We start from the raw sequence: 26,372 nt of genomic DNA, 5'->3' as shown, positions 1-26,372 counted from the left end.
TTCAATTGTTTTTATTTTGAATCAAACAAACATTTCCTACAACAACAGGAGTTTGATACTAATTCGAACGAATTTGAATTCGAATCGTCTTAGAGAAACAGACCATTAATAATCTAAAATGTTCCCAAAAATCGACCAATCATATAAGCTTATCTAGAAGTCATTTGAAATAAAATAAATGTTGAAAAGAAATACTCATTTACAAACCACTGTGCCATTGATACATCTCGCTCCCTGTACTATATACTTCCTTTCCTATGGGTATGTGTGTATCCTTTTGTTAAAATATGTATGTAGCTTTCTTTTGTGTTTTACTTTTATGCTTTACGTTTATTTTTTCTTCGTTTTTCTTCGTTTTTTTATATTTTTGTTTCTTCTTTGCAGTCTTATCTAAATTGATTCATTTCCAGGTCATCTTCTTTATTATGAACAACCGGTTCATCACCATTATCATTTATTCTTCTTCTTACTTCGATGCCATTATGAAAACCAGCCATCATAACATCCATGCTGGAGGTGTGGGTGGTGGTAGCTGCCGACGCTCTATTATGGCATTGAGACATTCTCAGGGATGAGAAATCATGCACCATCGGTCATCATAAGGCGTGCGGTGTACGATAACCTAACGAAGATTCTGAATGATGATTTAATGCAAGTTCGGATTCCAGAACTTGATGCTGTGACGGTGTTGTATTGTAGACCACTTTCATTAGAGCTGTGGCAGGTTTGTTTGCCTCATCTAGAGCTTCGATTGTATCGTAAGAGCCTTTGGTGGTGTTGTTGGTGTTGCTATTGCTACAGTAGGAAATGTGATGTTTATTTGCCGGTTTTCTTTTGGTACGCCATTTGAATTTCTCGGCCAGAGAATTGAGTGTCTTGGACGAACGATCTTTCTGATAATGATGGGCGGTGGGTTTCATGAGTTCTACCCTTGGCATGGATTGTACAACAAAGGCGTCATCATGACGCCGTGTGATGATGCGTGATAGCTTGAGTCTGGAACGACTAGGTCTGTCTATACTCAATTCGGCTATGGAATTCATCGGCTGTATGGGTTGGGTGGCCACCATTGTGGCCGCCATTATATGGGGACCCATGGGTTTGGAATACAGCTCAGTTTCATGCATGTTTGAGTTACGTTTTTTATCCTCACGCCAAAGCTGTGCATTGGATTGGGTCGATGAATCGATGGAAATACAATCATCAGCACCCCTTGATCTCTGGCGGCGCATACCTTTTAGGCGACAATTACCACCACTGGTTCCGCTACCTATATCACATTCCATAAGAGAATTGGCATCACCCACCGATGATAGTTGAGATATTTGTGTTTGCAGCATACGATGACCGGGACCTGGAGTATTGGTGGCCAATGTAGACTGCGAACCCATTGACATGCAGCGTCCTCGATATTGGGAATTCCTGGCTGTACTGCAATGATGTGTTCCCTTCATTGTGGAATTGGCGCTATCCGTCCCTGTACCTCTGGAGCCGTTTACCATGGCATTGCCTCCGCCACTGCCGCTGTTAATGGTCGTCGTAGTTGTGGTCGTCCTTATGCTATCCTGTAGAGAAAGATGATGGCTTGGGTCACGATATTGCAATTGGACAACACGATAAGAGCTATAGTGCTCAAGGGCATTATTATTCACCGTGGTATGATGTAGGCGCAGTGAGCCATTGCCGTGCCTTAGCAGTGCACTGTAGTTGTGATTTTGTGCCTGACTTTTGCCGCCCGAGAAAAATTGACGAGCCAGTGTGACCTGTAAGTGACACAAGAAAAACAAAAAAGACAAACAAGAAAACAAGCCAGAAAAAAAGAAGCGTACAAACACACAGCCATACATAGCCATTTGAAATGAATTGTAAATTGCCCAGGGCAATGGTGAAAGAGAAAGGAAAGGCAAAGTTAAGTTAAATAAAGTTGTTAGTTGCAATGGTGGTTAAGGAAATATGAAAAGTTAAAAGTAAAATTTAGAATTTAGTTGTTGTGGTGCGGGTTATTGTTGTTCGTAGTGGTGGTGGAAGTTGTGGTCAAATAGTTCAATTCCAATAGTAGGTGCCAAAGTTCAAGCCAAAGAAGAATAAAAGAAAATGAAGGAAAAAACAAGACAAGACAATTGTTAGTGTTGTACGAGCTATGAATGTTAGTATGTGCCGCTTGTTGTACCTTGAATGCTTCACGGAATTTATGACTCATTATGTTGTACAGCAGTGGATTAATGCAGGTGGACAAAAAGTACAACACTCCTGATGTATAATCCAAGATGTGAAAAATATCATTGAAAAGTTCCGACTGAATGCCAGATGTTGAGCCATACACAGCCATCAAACGTTGAGCATGAAAGGGGGCCCAACACAGAAAGAAGGCCACTGCAACAGCAACTGTAAAGGGAAATAAAACAAAAGAAAAAGAGAGATTATAAGTATTATGAAATTTCTGCGAAACTTTCCTAAGAGGATTATTTGCATAATTAGATGGAGGAGATTTTGTAAAAAAATGATATGCGGATAAAATGTGTGTATTTTAAAGGAAATTTTACGTTAAAGTACATCATTAGTAACCAGAAAAATTATTCACAGGAATACCCAAAGGAAAAAATAGCTTATTTTTACATTAGAATTTTAGGAAGCCCGAGAAGGTGCATATAACAAGTTTATGTTTATTTAATCTTTAACTTGTGAGGTGAACAAATTGGGCATCATTTGTGATGTAAAACATTACATAAAAAAACACGAATTTTGATTAATTGAGATGATACAGAATTAGGAACATTTTATATACTCTAGAAAATAAGAGATTCTTTTTAGAACATGCCGTCATTTGAGTAAAAAGCTTCGATAACTCTCAAACGGATCAACCGAATTGGTTCAAACTTTCCATTTTCTTTGATAAAAGTACAAAAATCATCGATAGTACATAAATATCGCTTAAATGCAGCTTACGATCTATTAGAGGATCGTTTAATTTTTTTACCAAATTCACTCCTTGTTGTAATGTTTATACCCTCAGCATTTACGCTAACGAGGGTATATACAATTTGATACGACCAACAAGTAAAAAAGTATCAGTCAGCTTTGCCGACAGAGATATACCCTCAGCCTACGTGAATTGAAACTTTCATCGACGGTCAGATCGAATGTATTTGTGGTCTTTTCATTATTTTGTGACCTTTTTTTGGACATTTGAACTTGCCGACGAAAATATGGATTAGGAATGGACCGACAAAGTCCATTTTCGATAGATATCGCGCCCACTAGTCATTTCAGTTGGTCATCGTATAACTTATGGATCAGTATGACAGGAAGAATGGACTTGTCAACAGAAAACATATTACCGCTGTAAGCAGGATAACAACGAACAGCATCGGTATACATTTCCAAAGGATTTTCGAACAGACCTTAAACTTCATTTGACACAATTGTTGAACTTTTGTGGAGGAGGTACCCTAAGGTACCTCCATTTTAGAAGTTAAACTAAATTTGGACCAAATATTAGGAAATCCAAATGTTAGACCAAATTTGTTCAAGAGATATCGTGCATACTATTTATGTGACATTTTTAAATATTCGAGGGAATTGGAGTATTGCCCATCTTCGAGCTGAAAGTATGACAAAATATGAGGAAACCCAAATTTTGGATCAAATCGGTTAGTTCGAGAGTTATCGTGCTCTCCAGCCACTACATATGGTGCCATATGGGGATTTTTACACCTTTCGGGCTGTTTTCTCAAGAAGTATGGACTTGCCCCTAAAAAAAAACTTTTACCGTCGTAATTGCGGCAGCACATGCAAGTTGCTTCAACAGAAATCAAAGTGATTCAGAAACGGGTCTTAAAGTGAACTTATCTTTAATTTTATGTGATAGGTGCCCGAAGGAGTGGACAAACATAGTCCATATTCGAACCTGATCTATATCTAGTATATATATTAGGATGTGTAAAGTATGGACCAAATCGGTCACTCCCTTGAAGAGTTATCATGCGAACAATTTTTCCGAACATTTTTGAACTTTTGTGGGGGAGGTACCTGAAGGAGTGGACCGATATGGATTATGTTTGAATGTGAATATGAATTTAAACTATATTTTGGCAAAATATTACGAAGGCCAAATTGTGTACCAAATCGGTTGATCCGTTCGAGAGTTATCTTGCGCTCCAACCACTACACAGAGTGTCATGGGGTTTTTTGCATCTTTCAGGCTATTTGCTCAGGAAGTATGGACTTGCCCCTGATGAGACATGTACCGTCGTAAGCGGGGCAGCGAATACAAGTTGCTACAATAAAAATCAAAGTGATTCGAGAGCAGGTATTAAAGTGAACTTTTTTTGTTTTTGTGTGGGAGGTACCCGAAGGAGTTTACGGATTGAGTTTGGATGTACAGGAAGGAGTGAACCGATATAACCCATCTTCGAACTTAAACTAAGTTTGGAAAAAATATTACGAAAGCCAAATTTTGGACAAAGTCGGTTCATCCGTTATCGTGCTCACCAGCCAGACAGACAGACAGACAGACGGACGGACATTTCTAAATCGACTCCAAATTGTCTGAAACACATTTCGTCCAAACATACTTGGGGTCTAAAACCATTATTTTGGTGAGGCACATTTTGTCCGTATGAAAGTATCGTCGTTAGCATAAATGCTGAGGGTATAAAAATCCTCGCGGACCCTATTATGGCGGTAAACTTTTTTCTGGCCCAAGTTCATAGTTCCTGAGATAATGGGACTAACTAAAATGACTGATTAGCACTTAAAGTTTCTTCCAAACATGTATCAAGATCCAAGAATGCCTATATCGGACAACATCATCGGTTACCTCTCTCAAAAAAGTTTTAACTATCGCTTAAGTACAGCTTACGGTCTATTAGAGTATAGTTTATATTTTTTTACCGAATGCATTACTTGCTGTCATGTTTATGCCACTGTGGGTTGGCACATTAACAATCGAAAGGAATGACTCAAATAAGATCCATTTCAAAGATGGACAATGTCGGTCCATTCCTCAAGTATCTCATCCGCAAAATTTAAACACTTGAGAGCTTTAGAGAGGTTAAAGTTACGTCTCGGATCGTTTTGAAATTTTAATGGCGGGTAGTTTTTGTCATCATGACAACAACATTATACGATGGTTGCACGATCTGGCTTTTCTTACGTAGTCTCCAGCAGGTGTTATACACTTTTTCAGGCGCTCCAACCATTGTCGTTTTTCGAATTTCTCAGGAGACTTCAGGCAAACAAATTGTAGTGTACCACTCATAATTTAACGTCCTACGTCCCTCAAGCCGTGTATTCGCCTGATGGTCAGTTTTGCTTCGAAGTGCTTCTTACATGAAGAACTTTCGTTGGATTTGGCTTGTCTTGACCCACACGGTCGATTGCTTCTTTGTTTCGGATTCCTAAAAGTTCGAAAATATTCGCTTAAACGGTACGCGCGTTATCTCATAAACGGAACAACCGATTTGGTCCAACCTTTGGATCTAGAGATATTGTGTCAAAACTTAGTTTATGTTCGAAAATGAGACCTATAGGTCCATTCTTTAGGGTACTACTCACACAAATGATCAACATTTTGTTTAAGTGCGGTTAAAAGTCTGTGGGAGAATCCTTTGGAAATTTTAACGAAGGTACTCATAGTAGCCCTGTTTACAGCAATATGATGTTTTTTGTGGACAAGTCCATGATTCCTGATATAATGGCCATATCGAGAGGAATAACTCCAAGACACACTTCCAAAATGGACTATGTCGGTCCATTCCTTTAGGTACCTCCCTCGCAAAACTTTTTAGATTTTATCCTAATCCGTAGACCTCATAAATAAATCCCTTTTTGGGAAAAAGGTGTTTCAATTCACATTGGCTGATTGTATATCTCTGTTGCCAGTCGCCATTTGAATCTATTTTTTGGACAGTTTGACCGTCTATAGCCTATACATACTCAGGATATAGCACTATAAAAACTGTTTTAATGAATTCAATCGTGGCCGACACTAGCCAAGAAACAAAGGTCGAGGGGCACGCCCACAAACGGCCGTTGTGTCAGAAAAAAAGTAAGATAGAGACGTCCTTGGGCATTTCTTCCTTCAACTTACATTTGATATTGTATGAACACCTGGCCGCAATAATGGATTTTCCTCGTTAGATCCAGCAAAATTAGACAATCGCTCAAAAAGAGGCTCTTGTGGATTGGTGCAAAGAAATAGTGAATAAAAACGATAGTTGTGCTTCAAACGACGTTTATAAGATCATCACAGACGACGAATCTTGGATCTATGCTTAGAAGCCCGAAACAAACCAGGAATCGACCATTTAGGTCTTTGAAAGCGAGCCAAATCCAACGAAAGTTCTTCATGTAAGAAGCACATCGAAGCAAATTGTCGCCTGTTTCTTCGACAAACCTGACCGTGTGGCGACAGTACGGCTTCAGAAATGCAGGACGTTAATTCTAAGTGGTACACTACAATTTGTTTGCCAGAAGTCTCCTGAGGATTTCGAAAAACGAACAAGAAAAGACGAATCTTGAAGGGGCGAGCTCCCACACATCGATTCAAACAAGCGTATGTTACACCGGACAAAACGTGGAATTGATGGGTCATCCGCCGTACAGCCCTGTCTGGGGATCCAATGACTTTATTTGATTCCAGCATATCAAGAAAAAAGGCGTGGTTAACGATTTTCGATGCTGTAAAAGCGTTTAAAAACCATGTTTTGGAGTTGTCTAAATCGGATGGAAAAAGGGTTTAAAACCAGAATGGTAAATCTTGTAGAGAATTTTCACAGCTATAATATTTTCTATAGTTCCATTTCGATAGAACTTGCGGTTTCCAAGCAAAATCGTAAAAACCTAAAAACCCTCTAAAAATGTCAAGTTGAATTACGATTTATTTAAAAAGCGCTCCGGCGATTTTGTTTTTGTTTTGTTTTTATCTTTGAGCATTGTAGTTTCCGATTTCGCAAAAACTTCAAAGGTGTAAGCACCTTCCATTTAAAGTTGGTTCAAGAGCACCGTGAGCATACATACTAAATTTATGATTGAAATTCAAAAATCTCTTTCATATCTCCAATTTTGGAAAACAAATAAAAAGTATACAAATAGTTTTCTTTTCATCTAAACTCGATGTAAAATGCCATTCTCTTTCAATAGCACAACTATCAAAAACACTCGGTTGACATTCAAAAATTGTTGTGTCGATAACTTTAACTACTTGGTTGGCTTCAACTTGTCTAAAATAGTTTAAAAATATTATAACTGAAAGTTTACATACTTTTTCTGAGGCTTATATTCTCTCACCAAGTTTGACTGCCTCTAGTTTTGTGCAATAAAAGAACAAAACCAACATGTGTTGATATTGTGTATCCTTTCAAAACTTTGCTGCTATCACTTGTTTCCTACCAAGATTTTCTTTCCGTACTTTGTTAAGCAAATACGAAAGTTTTGCACATCTTCTTCACAATAGTTTTGGTGTTAAACTGCTTGGGAGTGGTTTATGCTGTTCTTTTGTTTGCACAGTCACGCAACGACAAAATGTTACGGTCCATAAAATTTGTTTGAGAATATAAATTTAAGAAAAACTGGCAAAAAGCAAGTAACTTTATGAAATCTACCTACAATCTGAAATGGAAAAAAATGGATAAACCATTGTAGGTGGTCACCCTGCAACCGCTATTTGGTTATAATACTTGGTACAGAACATTTGTCTCCCTACATTTTTCATATCGCACTGTTGTTGGAAGAGATCCTTTCGTATTTAAAGGTAAATGGAATTTTTAAATGCTGTATGAGCTTTGTGGAAATCTTAAATTTCAACATGTCTTGTAAAATTTTTAAACGTGTAGAGTTATCAAGGTAGCAATATAGTCAATAAAAAAGGTTTCTCCTGTGTCTTCTCCAGAATTTGTTGCAAGGTTAAGATCGGGCCTATCTATAGTGGATTTGCCAGGTTTAAAGGTACATTGATAAGGCCCAATCTGTTAATTGACCACATGCTTCAGTTGTTCACATATTTCGGGAAATTATGCTTTGTAACAGAAATTTGATCAGGAATATGTGATGCCGAGTTAATAAATACAACACGTGTCTTCATTTTTATGTGAAAACTTTAACGAAGAATATCCATTTATTATTTATGGAAAATAAATTGCACTCAGTCACTTTACTTTATTATCGAAGAAAAAGGAAACTACATCAAACTATGTACCACACTAAAAGGGAAGTACATAAAATGAAACAAGGTTCCGGGTCACCAAGTCACATAAAATTGAACATAAAAAAGGAGTTTCTTAAAAGCAATGCTTGTGAGCATTCCAGATACACATGTATGGCTGCCTATTCATATACGGGACATATAGGGGTTACACGTGTGGGATGTAAATATGTGACACATATTGATTTATCCACAGTTCATTCGTTTGCTAGTTCATACTTCATCCATATCTTGCCACACATATTCGTATAGCAAGAAATGCATAAAACAATTTACGTTTTTTATTTATTTTCTGTTTTTTCTTTTTTTCCATTACTTACTTAACATTCTTATAACACGCGTTTGAGCACTGATGCCACGATTCACAACATAGTAACGTTGGGGAGCTGTTTGCAATAAACGGCTGCGTTTTAATTTTACACCAATCAAAACGTAGAGCACGCAGATGGCAGTCATGGGTCCACCAAAAAATATAAAGCCCGACACGGCAAATACATGGGCGAAGAAGTCATTGTTTATCTGGAAATAAAGAAAAGGGATACGATATGAAATCTATAGGAGGGGCATATAATGTTGGGTTTGGATAATTTTTTTTTCAACAAAAACCGTACACCATGCAATTATGTTAAAGGAAAACAGAGTAGTAAACATACATTGGGATGGAGAAGAATAAAATACAAATTGATCAAGGAAATAAATAAAACAAGTAAAAATACGTTAAGTTCGGCCGGAATGAACATTTTATACCCTCCACCATAAACTATTCTTAATTAAAATGGAATAATTAGTTTCTTTTCCTGTCCAAAATTTTAGGTGCAAATATTTTTCGACCACGGATAACGCAGATGCCTAAATTTTCTAATGTAAAAAAAATTGTTCACTCAAATGATACCTTTATATGTGGGCTATATCAAAGTGTTTGCCTATGTTAAAAATGTTTGGTGAAAAAGTCTTTTGACTGCAGGAAACGGTTAGTTCGGTCAATAAATGCACCAAATATTGGGAGGTACTGTTTTATGGGTCTATACCCAAATATAGACCTATGTTGACTGCGGAGAAGTTTCGTGACTGCATGGAACATCAAATATCAAATTACGGGTAGTTCAGTCCAAAAGTGTGGGCAAAGCCGTTAAACTAACGAAACTCGAGAGGTACCTTTATATGGGGCTACACCTAAGCATGAACCTATTATGAAAATTTTTGGTAAATATGTGTTAAGACCCCTAAGATTCTCAAATGTCAAATAACAGCTACTTCGGTTAAAAACTTTAGCTAAAACCCTAAAATACCGAAATCGGGAGGTACCGTTATATTCGGGCTATACTTAAACTAGAACATATGTTAACAGTTGTTGGTGGAATAATATTGTGACCCCTAAGAACCTTAAATTCCAAATTACAGTTCGGTTATTTTAATATTTTATCCAAAATACCAAAAAACGGGAGGTACCGTTATATGGGGGCTATATCTAAACATAGACTTTTGTTGACAGTTTTTGGTGGAGTAGTGTTGTGACACCTAAGAACCTCGATTGCCAAATTACAGTTTGTTCGGTTACAAATTGTAGCGAGCTATACCAAAAAATGGGCCGATATAGCCCATTTACGAAATTTGCGGACGCTAGAGTGATTACAACAGATGGACTCAGAATTGTATCCTGAACAAGAATATATCGCTCATTTACTCAAAGAGTGGCATAACTCAATGTGTTTCAGACGAAATGTGTTTCAGACAATTTGGAGTTGATTTAGCCATGTCCGTCCGTCTGTCTGTCTGGCTGGCTGGAGCGCACAATAACTCTGGAACGGATTACACGTTTCGGTCCAAAATTTGGCTTTCGTAATATTTTGTCCAAACTTAGTTTTAGTTCGAAGATAAGCCATATCGGTCCACTCCTTCAGTTACCTCCCCCACAAAAATTCAAAAATGTTCGGAAAAATTGTGGGCACGATAACTCTTGAAGTAAGTGACCAATTTGATCAATACTTTACACATCCTAATATATCTACCAGATATAGATCAGGTTCAAATATGGACTATATTTGTCCACTCCTTCAGGTACCTCCCACATAAAATTTCGGATAAGTTCACTTTAATACCTGCTCTCGAATCACTTTGATTTTTGTTGAAGTAACTTGCATTCGCTGCCTCAATTACGACGGTAATAGTTTTTTTCAGGTGCAAGTCCATACTTCTTGATAAAACAGTCCGAAAGGTGTAAAAAATTCCTATGACACCATATGTAGTGGATGGAGAGCACTATAACTCTCGAACTGATCAACTGATTTGGCCAAAAACATAGTTTCAGTTCGAACAGACCCAACTTAGGATCTTTTAATATTTTATCCAAATTTAGTTTTATTTCAAAAATGACCCATATCGGCCCTCTCCTTAGGGTACCTCCCGCAAAAAGTTCAACATTCGTCCTTAAGTGCAGTTTAGGATCTGTTCGAAGATCCTATGGAAATGTATACCAATACTGTTCGTTGTGGTCCTGTTGAAAGCGATATTATGTTTTTCGTGGACAAGTCCACGCTTCCTGATATACTGGTCAAAATTATATACGAAGACCCACTGAAATGACTAGTGGGTGCGACATCTGTTGAAATGATATGACTCTCAAAATAAAATTCACTTCCATAATGGACTATGTTCGGCAAGTTCAAATGTCACGCATGCTGAGGGTATATCTCTGTCGGCAAAGCCGACTGATACTCTTTTACTTGTTTCTACGACATTCACTTTATCTTATGTCAAATTTTCATTCTCATACCTTTAAAACTCATCGAGTTATTCACTACGAGTTTGACGTAATTCAACAAAAAGTTTTTTGAGTTTATGGAGCACTAAACACTTCAAATCATGCTTGATCTTGCACAGAAATTTAGCCCTGATATCTGGCTAGCTGTTTACAAATATGGTCGGAGTAGAGATTTTCGTTTTTGTGTAATAATCTTTTTATGTTGGGAAGTCCAATTTCAGTCGCCAACTTACAACGCATTTTTCTCAAAACTGCATTTTTTGAGATGGTGGAGGGCAAGGCGAATTTAACAAGGTAATCCAAAAGGCGAATTCGGGCGCATTCAGGCCCTAATCTTCCTCCCAAGATCATAGGTTTTGTGAGGGATTTTTGGCCGCCGTAAATACTTTCAAACCCACTTTCTTCCCCATTATTTTTACAAGGGCATGTCGCACTTAGTTTCTAGTTATTTTATGACCACTAGAATAACTAGTTATTCTGTGGCCACTAGAAGTTGAAAAGTAAGGTGACAAAATTCTATTTTTAGAACAGTTGATGTAGAGAAAATTGTTTTTGATTTCACCACACTTCTTACTTTTATTTTACTTTATTTTATTTCGCTGTCTGCCCGAGTTGAAACCACGAATCCTCTTATTTCTAGCCAAAGACACTACACTCTGTGCCACGCACACGAATATTAAGGGTTGCTTAAGAACTTAAATGTGCAGTGCACATGTGCACCACGAACTGTTGTTTTTTAATTAACAAAAACTCGCGTGCCGACGATGAGCGTTGAACACACAAAGCTAGGATTTATAGTCGGACACACACACTGCACAGTGGTCCCACCTGTATGAGAAGGTGCGACAAAAATATTTATAATCGACGGATCAATCTGATTTTTTCAGTATATGTTAAAAATAAGTAAAAAATACTTTAGCCGAAAAAAACATCAATATGGGTCCAGTTTTTCCTATAGCCCCCATGTAGCGGTAACACCCGATTTCATGTATTTCGAAGATTTTATCAATATTTTCGGCTCGAATTGGTTGTAATTTGCCATTTGGAGTTCTCAATGATCAGTAACCTTCTGCGCCAAATATTGTGGTCTTAAGTCCAGGTTTCGGTATAGCCCTCATATTACGGTACCTCGCGATTTCAGGTATTTTGAAGATTTTATCAACATTTTCGGTCCGAATTGGTTGTAATTTGCCATTTGGAGTTCTCAATGATCAAAAACCTTCTGCGCCAAAAATTGTGGTCTTAGCTCCAGGTTTCGGTATAGCCTTCATATTACGGTACCTCCCTTTTTAGTTATTTCGAGGTTTTTATCTACATTTTTGGTTCGAATTGGTCGTAATTTGCTATTTGGAGTTCATAGTGGTCAAAAAACGTCTCCGGCTGGTATCGTGGACACGAAAGGAAACAAATTATTCCATTTGAGGTCAGAATATTTCATGGTAGGGGATATAATAAAATTCGGTGCGACCGAACTTTACATTTTTACTTGCTTTTCATATTATATGTAGCATCATACACATATCAAAAATATACACATGTAAAAAATACTCTCATGAGTAGATCCCAAAACAAAAATGTCTAAATCTTTAAAGAAAAAACCAAAACAAAGAAGAAACTGAGAATACAGTGATACGGCACATTCATTGAAACGACCAGAGCCTTCGTCAGTATTTTTAATGTCACACACGGCATGCAAATATATACAGCTGCAACTAAATTTTTTGTAAACTAGACTCTATTTCGAGATTTGCGAACGATGGCGAAGTTAGTAAAACTCAACTCCAATTTTAAGGGCTTGGAGAAAAAGTCCACAAAAAAAGTATTATAAAAAATGTGATTTCCAGAACGTTTTATGCGAATAATGTGTACAAATTTTTATGTAAATGTAATTAAAAAACCTTGTACTAAAACATCCATTTCGGAAAAAATTATTTTATCCTTTCAATTTTGAGTTACTTGCCTTGTAAGAAGTCACAGCCTTTCTGATGTTTTTAAAGTTTTTAAGATATCATACGTAAATGTCAACTTTTTCTGTTTTGCTTTATTAAATACCGTTAGAAATTACAAAAACAGTATTGGAATATTAAAATATGATATGTTTAGAGACAATTTGCTGAATTGTCGCAGAGTTTTGCTGATATCGATTTTTCGATTTTCGTCGCAGGTTGGGACCAGTGTGCACTGTACCACCGTCCTCATTACTTAGTGAATAGTAAAGTAAGTAGGTTTGCCTTGTAATTTGTTTAAGAAGTAACCCATTACTTTTCAGATTACTTGTAATGCGAAAAGAAGCTTGTTTACATTACTTTATAATAGGTTACGTAATTACTAACGGAACCGAATTTTTGTTGGGAAGACATAAGTTGGTATTATTGTATTACCTTCTTTCTTTTACCATGGTGGAGGGTATAATAAAAATTTTGACATTTGGAAGATATCGAATAAACAATCCGTTATTAATTTCATTGCATTACCCAAAGACTGCGCATCAATCACATTGATAGCAATATTCCTTCACCAATGTTTGAGTAAACCTTAAAATAGATTTTATGCTTTACATTGTCATATTTTTACAAAAATATATGAGTAATAACTACATCCATGTTTATATATTTTCGTAAAGTTTTCCACTTGTTACCTTATTAAATATAAAATATTTAATGTAATATGTTATAAAGATAAAATTCTAATGGGAAATTTAAACAAAATATCGAATAATCGACCCATTTATTATATATGTATGTTTCTTGCTCCACCCTAGTGTATGCTTTTTCACTGTTTTCTTTCCATCAACATATGTATCTATGTATTATTGTTGTCTCTAATTTCGAATGATGGTTAGAGTTTAGTAGCTTACTTACCGTACACTCTGTGCCGCCATAGGATGCCACAACGGAAAATTGCATTGCTTGTGGCATTGCCAGTACAAACGCGGTCAGCCAGATGGCAAATATAAATTTAACAGCCCGTGATAATTTCGACATGGTGTGTTGGCTGAAAAGAACAACAACATCAACAAAAGTGGTTTAAATAAATATTAAATCTATGGTAAATGAAATAAAAACACTTCAGAGAGGGAGGCGTTGTAGGTTGGGAAATAGTGTTTGTTTAGTACATATGTATGTTTTGCTAATTTAATTATGGTTTTAAAAAGTTTGCTTGGGAAAGAGGTACAAATTGCAAAATTTAAATTGTTATGTGTTTTTTGTTGTTTTAGTATAATTTATTTTGTAATAAAATATTTATTCATGTGTTGAACAATATTTAATTTACAATAAAATTTTAATTGGCTATTTTACACCTCGTGTTTAGTTTTTAATAATATACACACATATATGTGTTAGATACATTATGATTAAATTTTAAATTAGAAACCTATTAAATATTTTTGTAATAACAATACATTTTCGACGAGTTTTAAATAATGGTTAAATAAACTACCAATTATATCAAAACGCAATAACAAATTAATTTGAACCTCATTTTGGTATGTATTTTATATTCGTAGTTCAGCTCTGCTAAATGTGTAGATGAATTAAAATATTATTTTTTCACAATAGAAGTTCTCAAGAAAAAAACTGTAAAGATATGTAACCAATAAAATATGTTTTTTTTTTGGCCACAGTCAGGGACTGTCGACATTAGACAGACATACTGCTTTATTCAGAAAACCAGTCCTATTACACTGTGCAACACTGAAAATGCAAACAACTTTTAATATGCATTATTTGAAAACGCATATTGAGACTATAAAAACGCTAGCAGGGTTTTGTCTCATTGATCTCATCTATACCGGGCTAAAACTAGAGTTTTTTGCATTTTTCGGGTTTATATCTCAGAAACGATTAGGAATTTGGCCTTGCTGTCTTTGGAAATACTGTAGCCCTAAGCTAGTGGCACGCATCTTTTGAACAGACTACATAAGAAAAACTCCATCTAGGCTATCAAAATCGATCAAATATAGACAATTTTACATAATTGCTGAAATTTTGGTCAGTATCCGCTAAACTAGTGAGAGTTGAAACGAGTAGCCTTTTGCAAAAATCCTCCAAATGAAGTTCTCAGCAATTCGTCAGAACATTCTGAAGCTCTAAAAAGCTTTCTTCATGTTATTTTCACTGTATTTTGCATCATATCCCTGGTTACAAAAAATACGAAGAAATGCAAAAGGGAGAGCATGAGCGAGTTTAACTCGTTTTAGGTGGTGTATTTGTATTTTTGAAATATATATAAGAATGTGAATACTTTTTCTTATATGTATTTTCAATAAAATGTTGTTTGTGTTTATATATTGTAATAATTATACTATGGACCCTTTTAGGGATTTTGTTTATCATGGTAACTTGGAACCGCGCCGAAAACTCGTTGATAGGAAAAGGTAATGATTTTGATTTTTCGGGACACCCTAATTTTGAACCACACCAAAACGTGAATAATTTCCTTAATGCGTGGAAAAATAAATTATTTCAGGCAATTCTGCAGAAAAAGTTTTTGTTTTAAATCCTATAAAGTATAGAAAGCGGATGGTAACCCTATATAAGTCAGTTCGATATATTTTCTAGAAGTATTTTTTCCCCGCCTTCCCATGTAAGTCCAACAACTTTGCGTCGGCGCTCTTTTTAGAATCCTACAGTATCGTGACTGCAGCATTTATTGAGGTCCATCGGAGACTTTCTACTTAATCTGATCCCTAGTGAATGTTTCTATATCCTTGTACCAATTTGAGTACCATTGCACAGCAGCTCTGCTTATCTTAAGTCAGTTCAGTATAACGAACTAAATAAAGTTAATATTCCCTAGATCTAAATTATTTTGAACTCCTGCATTTGTGAACAAAGGAGATATCAAAGTGTATGCATTTGACCTTCTCTTTCTCTCTCACTCAAATAAAAGTTCTGCTATGAATCCTTGGACCCCGAAGAGCTAAAACGCAAAACTTGTCGTTACATTATTTCCGTTTGGCAATGTCATTGGGTACTTAAATACGATATGTCCATAGGTCACAAAGCCCGCTACCGAGTATTACATTTTTGACAGTACCTATTTTCAGATCGCTTGATAGGTTGTTGATTGATTCTCACAGAATTTCAACTACGTCTTAAAACAACGTTTCAGAACTCAAATAAGCTGACAGTAACTCGATTCCCTAAGGGAGGAAGGGAGAGTCAATCTTGTACTGGTTACCAAAAAAAATTGTGACCGTATCATAGACTAATGAATTTATAGACCACGGATTACCCAATTTTTCCGCGGTCAAGTAACTCAAACCCGAAAACTCAAAATAGTTCGAAGACGATTTTTGGGGAAAATGGCAATATTTATACCCTCAGCATTTATGCTAACGAGGGTGGGTATATACACTTTCATACGGGCAAAATGTGCCACATCGAAATAATGATTTTAGACCCCAAGTATGTTTGGACGAAATGTGTTTCAGACAATTTGGAGTTGATTTAGCCATGTCCGTCGGTCTGTCTGGCTGGAGCGCACGATAACTCTCGAGCGGATCAACCGATTAGGTCCAAAATTTGGCTTTCGTAATATTTTGTCCAAACTTAGTTTAAGTTCGAAGATGGGTTATATCGGTCCACTCCTTCCGGTACCTACCCCCCCAAAAGTTCGGAAATGTTGTGCGCACGATAACTCTGAAAGGAAGTAACCGATTTGGTCCATGCTTTGCACATCGTGAAATTTCTACCAGACTTAGATGAGTTTCTAATATGGACTCAATCGGTCCACTCCTTCGGGTACCTCCCACACACAATTTCGGAAAAGTTCAGTTTAGGGCCTGCTCTCGAATCGCTTTGATTTTTGTTGTAGCAACTTATATTCACTGCCCCCCATACGACGGTACAAGTTTCATCAGGGGCAAGTCCATACTTCCTGAGAAAATAGCCTGAATGGTGCAAAAAACCCCTATGACACCGTGTGTAGCGGTAGGAGCGCAAATAACTCTCGAACGGCACAAAAAGTTGGCCTTAGTAATATTTTGTGCAAACTTAGTTTAAGTTCGTAGATGAGCCATATTAGTACACTCCTTCAGGTACCTCCCCACTAAAGTTCAAAAATGTTCGAAAAAATTGTGCGTACGATAACTCTTTATGGGAGTGACGAATTTGGTCCATACTTTACACATCCTAATATATCTACCAGGTATATGTCAGGTTCGAATATGGACTATAATTGTCCACTCCGTCGGGTACCACCCACACACATTTTTGGATAAATTCACTTTAAGACCTGAACTCGGATTTGATTTTTGTTGAAGCAACTTGCATTCACTGCCTCAATTACGACAGTAAAGTTTTTTCAAGGGCAAGTCCATATTTCTTGAGAAAAAAAGCCCGAAAGTTGTAAAAACCCCCTATGACACCATATTCACTACTGGAGAGTTCGAACCGAATACTGTGTTCGTCCACACTTTAGATATCGTAATATTTCATCGAATATTAGATGAAATTCGAAGGTGGAAGTAGTGGACCTTCCGATACCTCCCCCACAAAAGTTCGAAAATATTCGCTAAAATGGTACTCTAAATATTGTCGAAACTCAGTTTAAAAAAAGCCCTATCAATCGATGTCCCCGCAAATTTTTGCGCTTTAACCCTATCCATATTATTTTGAAAACCCCCCCTAAATACGTAAGTTTTTTGGAAAAAGAAGTATTTCAATCCACACAGGCTGAGGGTACATCTCTGTCGGCAATGTCGACTGATACTTTTTACTTGTTCTTTATACTCGTAAATTCGCGAATTGTATGTTTATATTTACTGTACCTATCGGTCGAGAGAATATGTGGTCATTAGCGAATTCGCGAAAGTTACAGACTGTTTTTTAATGAATTTGTCTGTGAGAATTGTATTTGTTTGCTAAAAGTATTTATTCAAACAAAGCAAATTTAACTATTAAATAGAAAAGTATCAAAAGGGCTTTAGTAATCGAAGTCGGTGCGGAAATTTTTTTCACCGAATCGAACTAAAACACGCTTTTTCGTTATCAGGATAATATTCCGCGCATGGTACTGGCGTGGTATTTTTTGGTTGTACCCCCAGTGTGTATAGTATAGACGAAAGCGGTCACTCCTTTCGAGAGTTATCGTGCGCACAATTTTTCCGAATATTTTTGAACTTTTATGGGGGACGCACCTGAAGGAGTGGACCGATATGGTTTATCTTCGAACTTAAACTAAGTTTGGACAAAATATTACAAAGGCCAAATTTTGGATCGAATCGGCAGATCCGATCGAGAGTATTCCAAGCACTAGCCTTTCAGGCTATTTTCTCTGGAAGTATGGACATTTCTCAGATGAAACCGTCGAATGGGGGCGGTGAACACAAGTTGTTACAACAAAAATCAAAACTATTTGAGAGCATATCCTAAACTGAATTGTTTCGAAATTTTTTGTGGGAGGTACCCGAAGAAGTGGACCGATTGAGTCCATATTGGAATCTCATTTATGTCTGGTACAAATTTCACGATGTGCAAAGTATGGACCAAACCGGTTACTCCCTTCAAGATTTACCGTGCGCACAACGAACTTTCGTGGGGAAAGTACCGAAGGAGTGGACCGATATGGCCCATATTCGAACTTAAGCTATGTTTGGACAAAATATTACGAAGGCCAAATTTGGACCAAATCGGCTAATCCGTTCGACGGACATTGCTAAATCTACTCCAAATTATCTGAAACGGAATTCGTCCAAACATACTTGGGGTCTAAAACCATTATTTCGATGAGGCACATTTTTCGCGTATGAAAGTGTATATACCCTCGTTAGCATAAATGCTGAGGGTATAATAATTGGTCGTACCGCCCCAAAAAGCTCATAAAACTTAAATTGAAGTAAATTAAGTTCAATTAGTCACAGATTATAAATTCGGTAGTACCTCACAGAACTATTTGAAATTTATATTGCTATAGGTTGAAGTTAGGTAATTAGATAAAATATTTTTACATTAATTACACTGTGCAACAAAGTTCATTTTTTCAAAATGATGTGAAAGACCGTATAGATTATGAAAGTAGAGCTAAAAGTATGAGAAATGCGTGTCGGCGTTTTTAAAGTTTACATCGGAAAGTAACCTTAGTAGGCAAGGAAAATTCCGCACATTTCTATTTGTTTGCGAAATATTAGAGTTAAGATATCTTGAAATTCTTGCATTTAAGGTATATAGTGTCTTTGGTAACTTTACTTAGGAATATATCGCACCTGTTCAACAAAAGAGTAGTAACTCAAAATTTAGATATTTCACTTTTCATCAAAAACATAATAATCAACTCCACCTACTGTAAAAATTTCTCATTTTTTGTCTACTCCTTCGCAAAAAAAGTTATGTGTCAACAAAAGAGACTTATTTCTAGTTGCGCCTTCGTGTTTCAGGGATTTTCATTGCGATTTTTTTAACAAAAGAGTAGTATTTCGAATTGTCTTTATGTTATCAAAATATGAGCTTTTATGTCTTCCTATCAGTTAAATAGGTCAAACACCAGGAAAAAAAACTAGAAAAATTAAAAAATATTGTTTTTTAACTGTTTTTTTTTTAATTTAATATTTTGAAAAGTGAATTTTTCTTGGTAATTCTTTATGATATTTTTTCATTTTTCTAGTGCTTCTCTTTTTAAGAACCTCCAAAGTTTAAGAATTTATTATGCCACAAATTTTCATTTTCATACTCCCAAACCTTTCATCAAATTGTGAGAATTTCCTCATTAGGGCTTGTCTATGGTGGTTTGTTAGTAAAGTTCTTTTTTTTTAGATTTTTGTTTCTGTTCACAAATTGAGGTTGATTACAGTTTATAAACGAAGTTTAATGAAATGTTATGGGACTTTTGGCATGAACAGTTCTTTGATGTGTGCAACAACAAGAATATGTTGTTGTTGTAGTTGATGACGCTTGCAGACCACCAAACTTTAGTAAATCCCTTATAAATATAAATTATAAATCCCTTTCATATTACCTACAATCATTGTCATCAGCATCAATATTAGTAGATTATGGCACAACATTTCTAGGAAATAATTTCTTATTTTTTATGTCATTTTGCACTTACCGAAATGGATGACAAATTGCTATATAACGTTCCACTGTAAATGCTGTTATGGTCAAGACAGTTGCATTGGCAGCTGTCTCCGATAGAACACCTTCCATGACACACAGCACATCATCGAATGGATACGAATATGGATACCATAGATTGTATAAATCCTGGGGCATACCTGCAAATGAAAGGTAACGAAAGATGAGCTCACAATTCAACATATGTACATATATCTTAAATGCAATTAACTTGTATTTGAGATTTCAAATATTATGGAAATAAATACTGAATCAGAGGAAAGAATATTGTTATTATCAATGGTAAGTAGAGAAAGGAGAAAAAAGTTTTTAATATATATTAAGTTTTTTTCAGTTTCTAACGCATTGAAATAATCATTTGCGACAAATATAATACATAGTCTTGATTAGTATAAAATTCTGAGTCCGTCTAGCCGTGTTCGGCGGTCCGTCTCTTGTAATCACTCTAGCGTCCACAAAATTAAACTAGATTGCAAAATTTTTATATTCGAGTGTCTCTTTTTCATATGTAGGTCTAGTTCGAAGTTGTGCTATATCGGTCCTTGTTTTGGTATAGCTCTAGATCTAGATTTTAGGTATTTTGATGATTATACCTAAATTCTACAACCGAACTAACCTTACAGTGAACCAAAATAACTTCCCTAGAGATTCTCATCCTAACCTAATCCATTGAGAGAGAGGAAATTCATTATCTGTTGAGAGACCGCAGCCAATAATGTATTTTGAATTTTCCATAAGCCATATGCCTTATGGCCTTTCAAAATAGATTTCACGAAATTTGCCGATGTAGTTTAAATCCAGCAAAGTTTATGATATTTTGTATCAAGGATACCTCATATAATCGGTTACACCCCCTCCTCTGTTATTAGTTTTCCTCACGGAACTTTCTCATAAGCGCGAATTAATGTTTCTACATTCCAGCATATCATCAATACATTCAACCAAGATGGAAGAAATTCCTGTGTTGCGGAGAGCGTTTTTATACCCTACACCACACTGTGGTAAGGGATATTATGTCTTTGTGCATTTGTATGTAACATACGAAAGGAAGCGAGATAGACCCATACTTTCTTTTGGAGATATACTAGAATCACTTTCTGAGTCGATTTATGTATGTATGTCCGTCCGCTCGTTCGCAACGTACAGGTCGCATTTATTGTCCGATTCAGCTAAAATTATGAAATATCATTTTTTAGCCGTCGGAAACGCTTTCTTTGAAAATCAATTCAGATTTGGATATAGCTCCCATATATATTTTCTGCCGATTTCATGCTGCACTAAAAGCGCTATATACGCTATATTCGTTTCATTTCAATGGCACATTTCAAATGTTTACTTGTTACTTCATTTTATTTGACATTCTTCGAATATCCTGGGATATGTTTGTATATCCTGTTTTGTACACTTATAAGGTATCTTTCAAAATGTTGCTTCAATGAAGTCCCGTTATATTTTTTATAATTTTCTTTCTAAAAGCTTAAAAGAGATAATTCTTTTTGGAAATGAAAGCCCTTGGTGAGTATATTAAGAATCCCAAAGGACAGATCCGCCGTGAGTCGAACTTCCGCGTTATGGCGTGATGGAGTTTTCGCTAGCGACCCTGTAAGGTATCAGGAATTTGCATTATATCTTTGTTCACTGTTGTTTTTGCTTATTTTTGAGATGATTGTTGTCAATGAGAGCCGCATCTAACATTTTCTGAGCGACATTTTCAGAACATTTCGAAGCTGAAAAATGTCACCTTGTGGTACTTTTATAACGGCTCTTAAAATAAAGGACGAAAAGGACATTGAAGGAAGCTAGTTAGAAGGTCGAAGTGCTCTACGAAAATACTCCTCATTCGATTTGACTGCAGAACAAAGATATAACGCTAATTCCTGATGGCTTACAGGGTCTCTAGCAAAAACTTCATCACGCCATAACGCGGAAGTTCTACTCACGGCGGATCTTTTCTTCGGGGTTCTTAATATACTCACCAAGGGCTTTCATCTCCAAAAGGAATTTTTAGGTGTTTCGGTTGAATTCGCATTTAAACGAATTCATCCGTCACACTTATTCTTGAGCTCGAGTCGTCATAAAATTGGGGAAGGGTTCTTTGTTTCAATACAAAGAACTAAGAGAACTGATGAGTCCAAGTAATCAATTTTAACTACATCACACTTTAAACTTGTTGTTTTTAAATTTGAAAGCAACAAATATGGGATTAAGTTTGACTTACATGCAAATAGTAAGAACAAAGTATATATTTTAAGGGTGGGTGCCACCGTCCAATGGTATGCACAACCTCCTTGCACGCTGAAGGTCGTGGGTTCGATTCCCCGGCCAGTCAACATCAAAATTTTCAAGTATGCGATGTTTGTGGAACAATTATATATATTATATATATTTAAAGGGTTTTGAAATTTTTTGGGTGTATGAACCGACAAAAATATGGATTTGGATAGAAGCTCAAAAAGGCGGGGAAGGTATCGAAAGGAATGGGCCGACATATTCCATTTCGAAAGTGGATCTTATTTATGTTTGGATCTAAACATAAATATGTTTGCAACAGTCCCTAACATTATATGTTTGCTGCAGTTTTCAAAATATATTTTTCTGCGTGTATATACCCTCGTTAGCATAAATGCTGAGGGTATAATTATCGAAGCAACACTTTTTGTTGAAAGATACTTCATAAGTGTACAGAACAAGATATAAAAACATATCCCAGTATATACGACGAATGTCAACTAAATTGAAGTAACAAATAAAAATTTGAAATGTGGTATTGAAATGAATCTGTATCTGTAGTGTATGTCCGATTTCTTATTTGGTACACCAAACACGCTATATTTTGATGAAATTTGGAATGCGTGACGCGATTTCGTCTAGAAATAAGTGTCCCGAATTAAATTTAAATTGTAGAGATTTGTATAGATCTATTTGACTTATTGACAGTGGTGTAGGATATCATATAGTCGGCCCCTTTCATCTTTGATTCTATTATTACCGGTTTTGGGTGGTTTCTAAACCGAGAAAGAGCACTAAGGTAAAGTTTGGATGTCCCATATTCTTCTCAACGTATCCAACCACCTCGTGTAAGGCGGCAGTTTATACAGATTTGCCTGAGATCGGATTTTTAGGATTCTTCTTGTAACCCAATAACATTTCTATCGTTTTTAATATAAAGGAATTAAGAATAGTTTTTAGGTAGACCGTATGACTGGATTTTTCGGTTCAGGGTATGTGCGAAAAGCGCAGACAAGACTTAAATTTCTCTGTGGCAGTATCTTTAACAAAGGCTGGTCCCGCCGACTTTTACCTCTGAAAGCTGTTTATCAACTTTTGAAGTCGTGACAGACTTGTTAATCTATCAGATGTTCATTCTCTACAGTGCGGGTTTGATTATGGCTTGCTGTTGGCAAAACACCATCAATGTACGAGAAACTGGTGAAATGCATTTCTGATAGCATATCCAAAGTTGCTAGTCTACGAATAGTCGCTTACGGATATCTTGCAAAAGGTGTCCGCTTCTTTTACTCCCTCAATAGACTGACTAAAGCTGACCCAAGACTTGAAATTAACCTTATTCCGTCCGTCAGTCTGGCTGGCGCACACGATAAATCTCCATTGGTCTCAACCTACATCAAGTTCGAAGATGGACCATATCGGTCCATTTTTGATCTACTCCTTTGCAAAATCGTAGCATAAAGTCATGTCTCGTATCGTGTTGAACTTTTCTGCAGCTGGTTATACTTGCGACAGCATGTTCATATTTCTTGATATAATGACCAAAAAGCTCAAAACAAAAACCTTGCAGGTACCAAATAAAATGTCCGATGACCGCGATAACTTAGGAATTGAATACCCGCTTTGGCCGAATTGTAAAATTACTTTCAAACGATCATCAAGTTAAAAGTCCATTTCGAAAAACACCCAGCAAAAATTCAGATCCGTTAGCCATTATGTTGTCCATTACAAAGTAATGAAATAAGCTACTTTCTGCATTACTAAAAAAGTAATGGGTTATTTCTTGAAAATTGTACAAAACAAAACTACGTATTTTACTTTTTACGAAGTAATGAGTACGGTGGCACAGAGCGTGTGTGTCCCACTACAAATCCTAGGGTTGTGTGTTCAACGCTCACCGGCGACACGCGAATTTTTTGTTGACAAAATAAAGAACAGATGGTGGTGCACATGTAAGAGTTTAAACCACAGCCGACCAAGAAGAGGGCACACAAAATTCTCAATATTTGCAAATTTTGACAGTGTGTTAGTAACGTTGTATGCACGCATGCTGCAAAACAAAAACAAATCAAAACATTTGTGTGCTCTTTCGTTGTGTTCGGGCCGTGTGTGTGTGAATTGCCGAAAAACTTCGTAACTTTAACAATACCAAAGCACGACATTGGTTTAAACAACACTTAATTACAAATCAAATGTTCTCACGATTAGCTCCAGCAGAGAGCAAAATAAAATAAAATAAAATAAAATAAAATAAAATAAAATAAAATAAAATAAAATAAAATAAAATAAAATAAAATAAAATAAAATAAAATAAAATAAAATAAAATAAAATAAAATAAAATAAAATAAAATAAAATAAAATAAAATAAAATAAAATAAAATAAAATAAAATAAAATAAAATAAAATAAAATAAAATAAAATAAAATAAAATAAAATAAAATAAAATAAAATAAAATAAAATAAAATAAAATAAAATAAAATAAAATAAAATAAAATAAAATAAAATAAAATAAAATAAAATAAAATAAAATAAAATAAAATAAAATAAAATAAAATAAAATAAAATAAAATAAAATAAAATAAAATAAAATAAAATAAAATAAAATAAAATAAAATAAAATAAAATAAAATAAAATAAAATAAAATAAAATAAAATAAAATAAAATAAAATAAAATAAAATAAAATAAAATAAAATAAAATAAAATAAAATAAAATAAAATAAAATAAAATAAAATAAAATAAAATAAAAAAATAAAATAAAATAAAATAAAACAAAAGAAAAATATCAAGTGTATTGAAATTGAAAACAAATTCCAAATTAAGTGTTCTAAAAGTGGAACATATGTTTTTTGACATTTAAATTTGTGGTTCCCAGAGCTCATAAAACATCTTCACCAAAAATTGTCAACATAGGTTCAGGATTGCGCCCATATAACGGTATCTTCCTATTATTGGAATTTCGAGAATTTTAGATACTGTTTTACCGAACTACCTCTTGTTTGACAAAAAAACTAAAATTGTCAACAAAGGTCTATGTTTTGGTATAGCCTCTATGTAACGGTACTTACCAATTATTGGTATTTTTAGAATTTTAACTAATTTTGGCCGAACTACCTGTTTTTTAACATTTTACGTTCAAAGTGGTCACAACATTAATAATAATTGTTCCACAAACATTCCAGAAGGGACAAGGGAGACTTCTCTCAAAATTACTCTACCAAAAATTGCCAACTGTCAGGAGTTGCCAACTGTCAGGAGTTTCTCACATGTGTTGACCTATATATCTGTAATTTGACATTATAAAGCAGCCTTCGGCAGCCCGCTGCGTTCAAAGGTATTCCAAGCCATGTCTGAATTTGGTATCCCCGCAAAGCTCATCCGGCTTTGTAAAATGACTTTAACTGACACGAGGTCCTCAGTTAAAATAGGAAAGAACCTCTCCGAAGAGTTTGGTACCAAAAGAGGTTTCAGACAAGGAGACAGACTTTCGTGTGATCTCTTCAACGTCCTGCTGGAAAAGGTTATACGAGAGGCAAACGTCAAAAGAAGTGGCACAATCTACACCAATAGTCACATGTTACTTGCTTATGCTGATGATATAGACATCATGGGCCGTTCAGTAAAAGAAGTAACTGCTACCTTTATGAAGGTCGAAAGAGAATCTGGTAAAGTGGGTCTGGCGGTAAACGGTGAGAAGACCAATTTGATGGTGCCGACGCGCAATGCGTCCATTGAGCTCGGACCGAATGTAGAAGTTGGTTCCTATAATATTGAGGTAGTAAAAGACTTTGTCTACCTCGGCACCTCCGTAAACACAACAAACGGCATCAGTTGTGAAATAGAAAGAAGAATTGTATTGGCCAACAGATGCTACTTTGGTTTAAGTAAGCAATTTAAAAAAAAAAACTTCTCGTCAAACAAAAAAAAAAAAAAAACGCTCTACTAAACACTGATACTACCCGTGCTGATGTATGGCTCCGAAGCCTGGGTACTTGCGCAAGCAGACATGGCAGTGCTTGGTGTGTTTGAGAGAAAAATTCTTCGAAAGATCTACGGACCAATCTGCGTTGACGGTGAATATCGATGTCGCATGAACCACG

The 26,372-nt window shown here is 35.7% G+C and overlaps 1 protein-coding gene across 1 annotated transcript in view; it reads right to left on the bottom strand.

Annotated features, from left to right (window-relative positions):
• Positions 1-329: 329 nt before the first annotated feature.
• The window catches only part of PK2-R2 (Pyrokinin 2 receptor 2), a 136,432-nt gene continuing 110,389 nt past the window's right edge, over positions 330-26,372 (bottom strand). Inside the window, exons 4-9 of the mRNA XM_073962533.1 lie at positions 20,016-20,181; positions 13,826-13,958; positions 8,524-8,722; positions 2,171-2,385; positions 1,653-1,763; positions 330-1,565 (exon numbers count right to left, since the gene is read on the bottom strand). Of these exons, the coding sequence (XP_073818634.1) occupies positions 597-1,565; positions 1,653-1,763; positions 2,171-2,385; positions 8,524-8,722; positions 13,826-13,958; positions 20,016-20,181 (1,793 nt within the window). The 3' untranslated portion in view covers positions 330-596. The remainder of the gene's footprint in view (positions 1,566-1,652; positions 1,764-2,170; positions 2,386-8,523; positions 8,723-13,825; positions 13,959-20,015; positions 20,182-26,372) is intronic.

The sequence above is a fragment of the Musca autumnalis genome, unplaced genomic scaffold (assembly GCF_047663935.1).
Source record: "Musca autumnalis isolate F117 unplaced genomic scaffold, ASM4766393v1 scaffold_1, whole genome shotgun sequence".
NCBI lineage: Eukaryota > Metazoa > Arthropoda > Insecta > Diptera > Muscidae > Musca > Musca autumnalis.
This window is presented reverse-complemented; position numbering and strand designations above follow the sequence as displayed.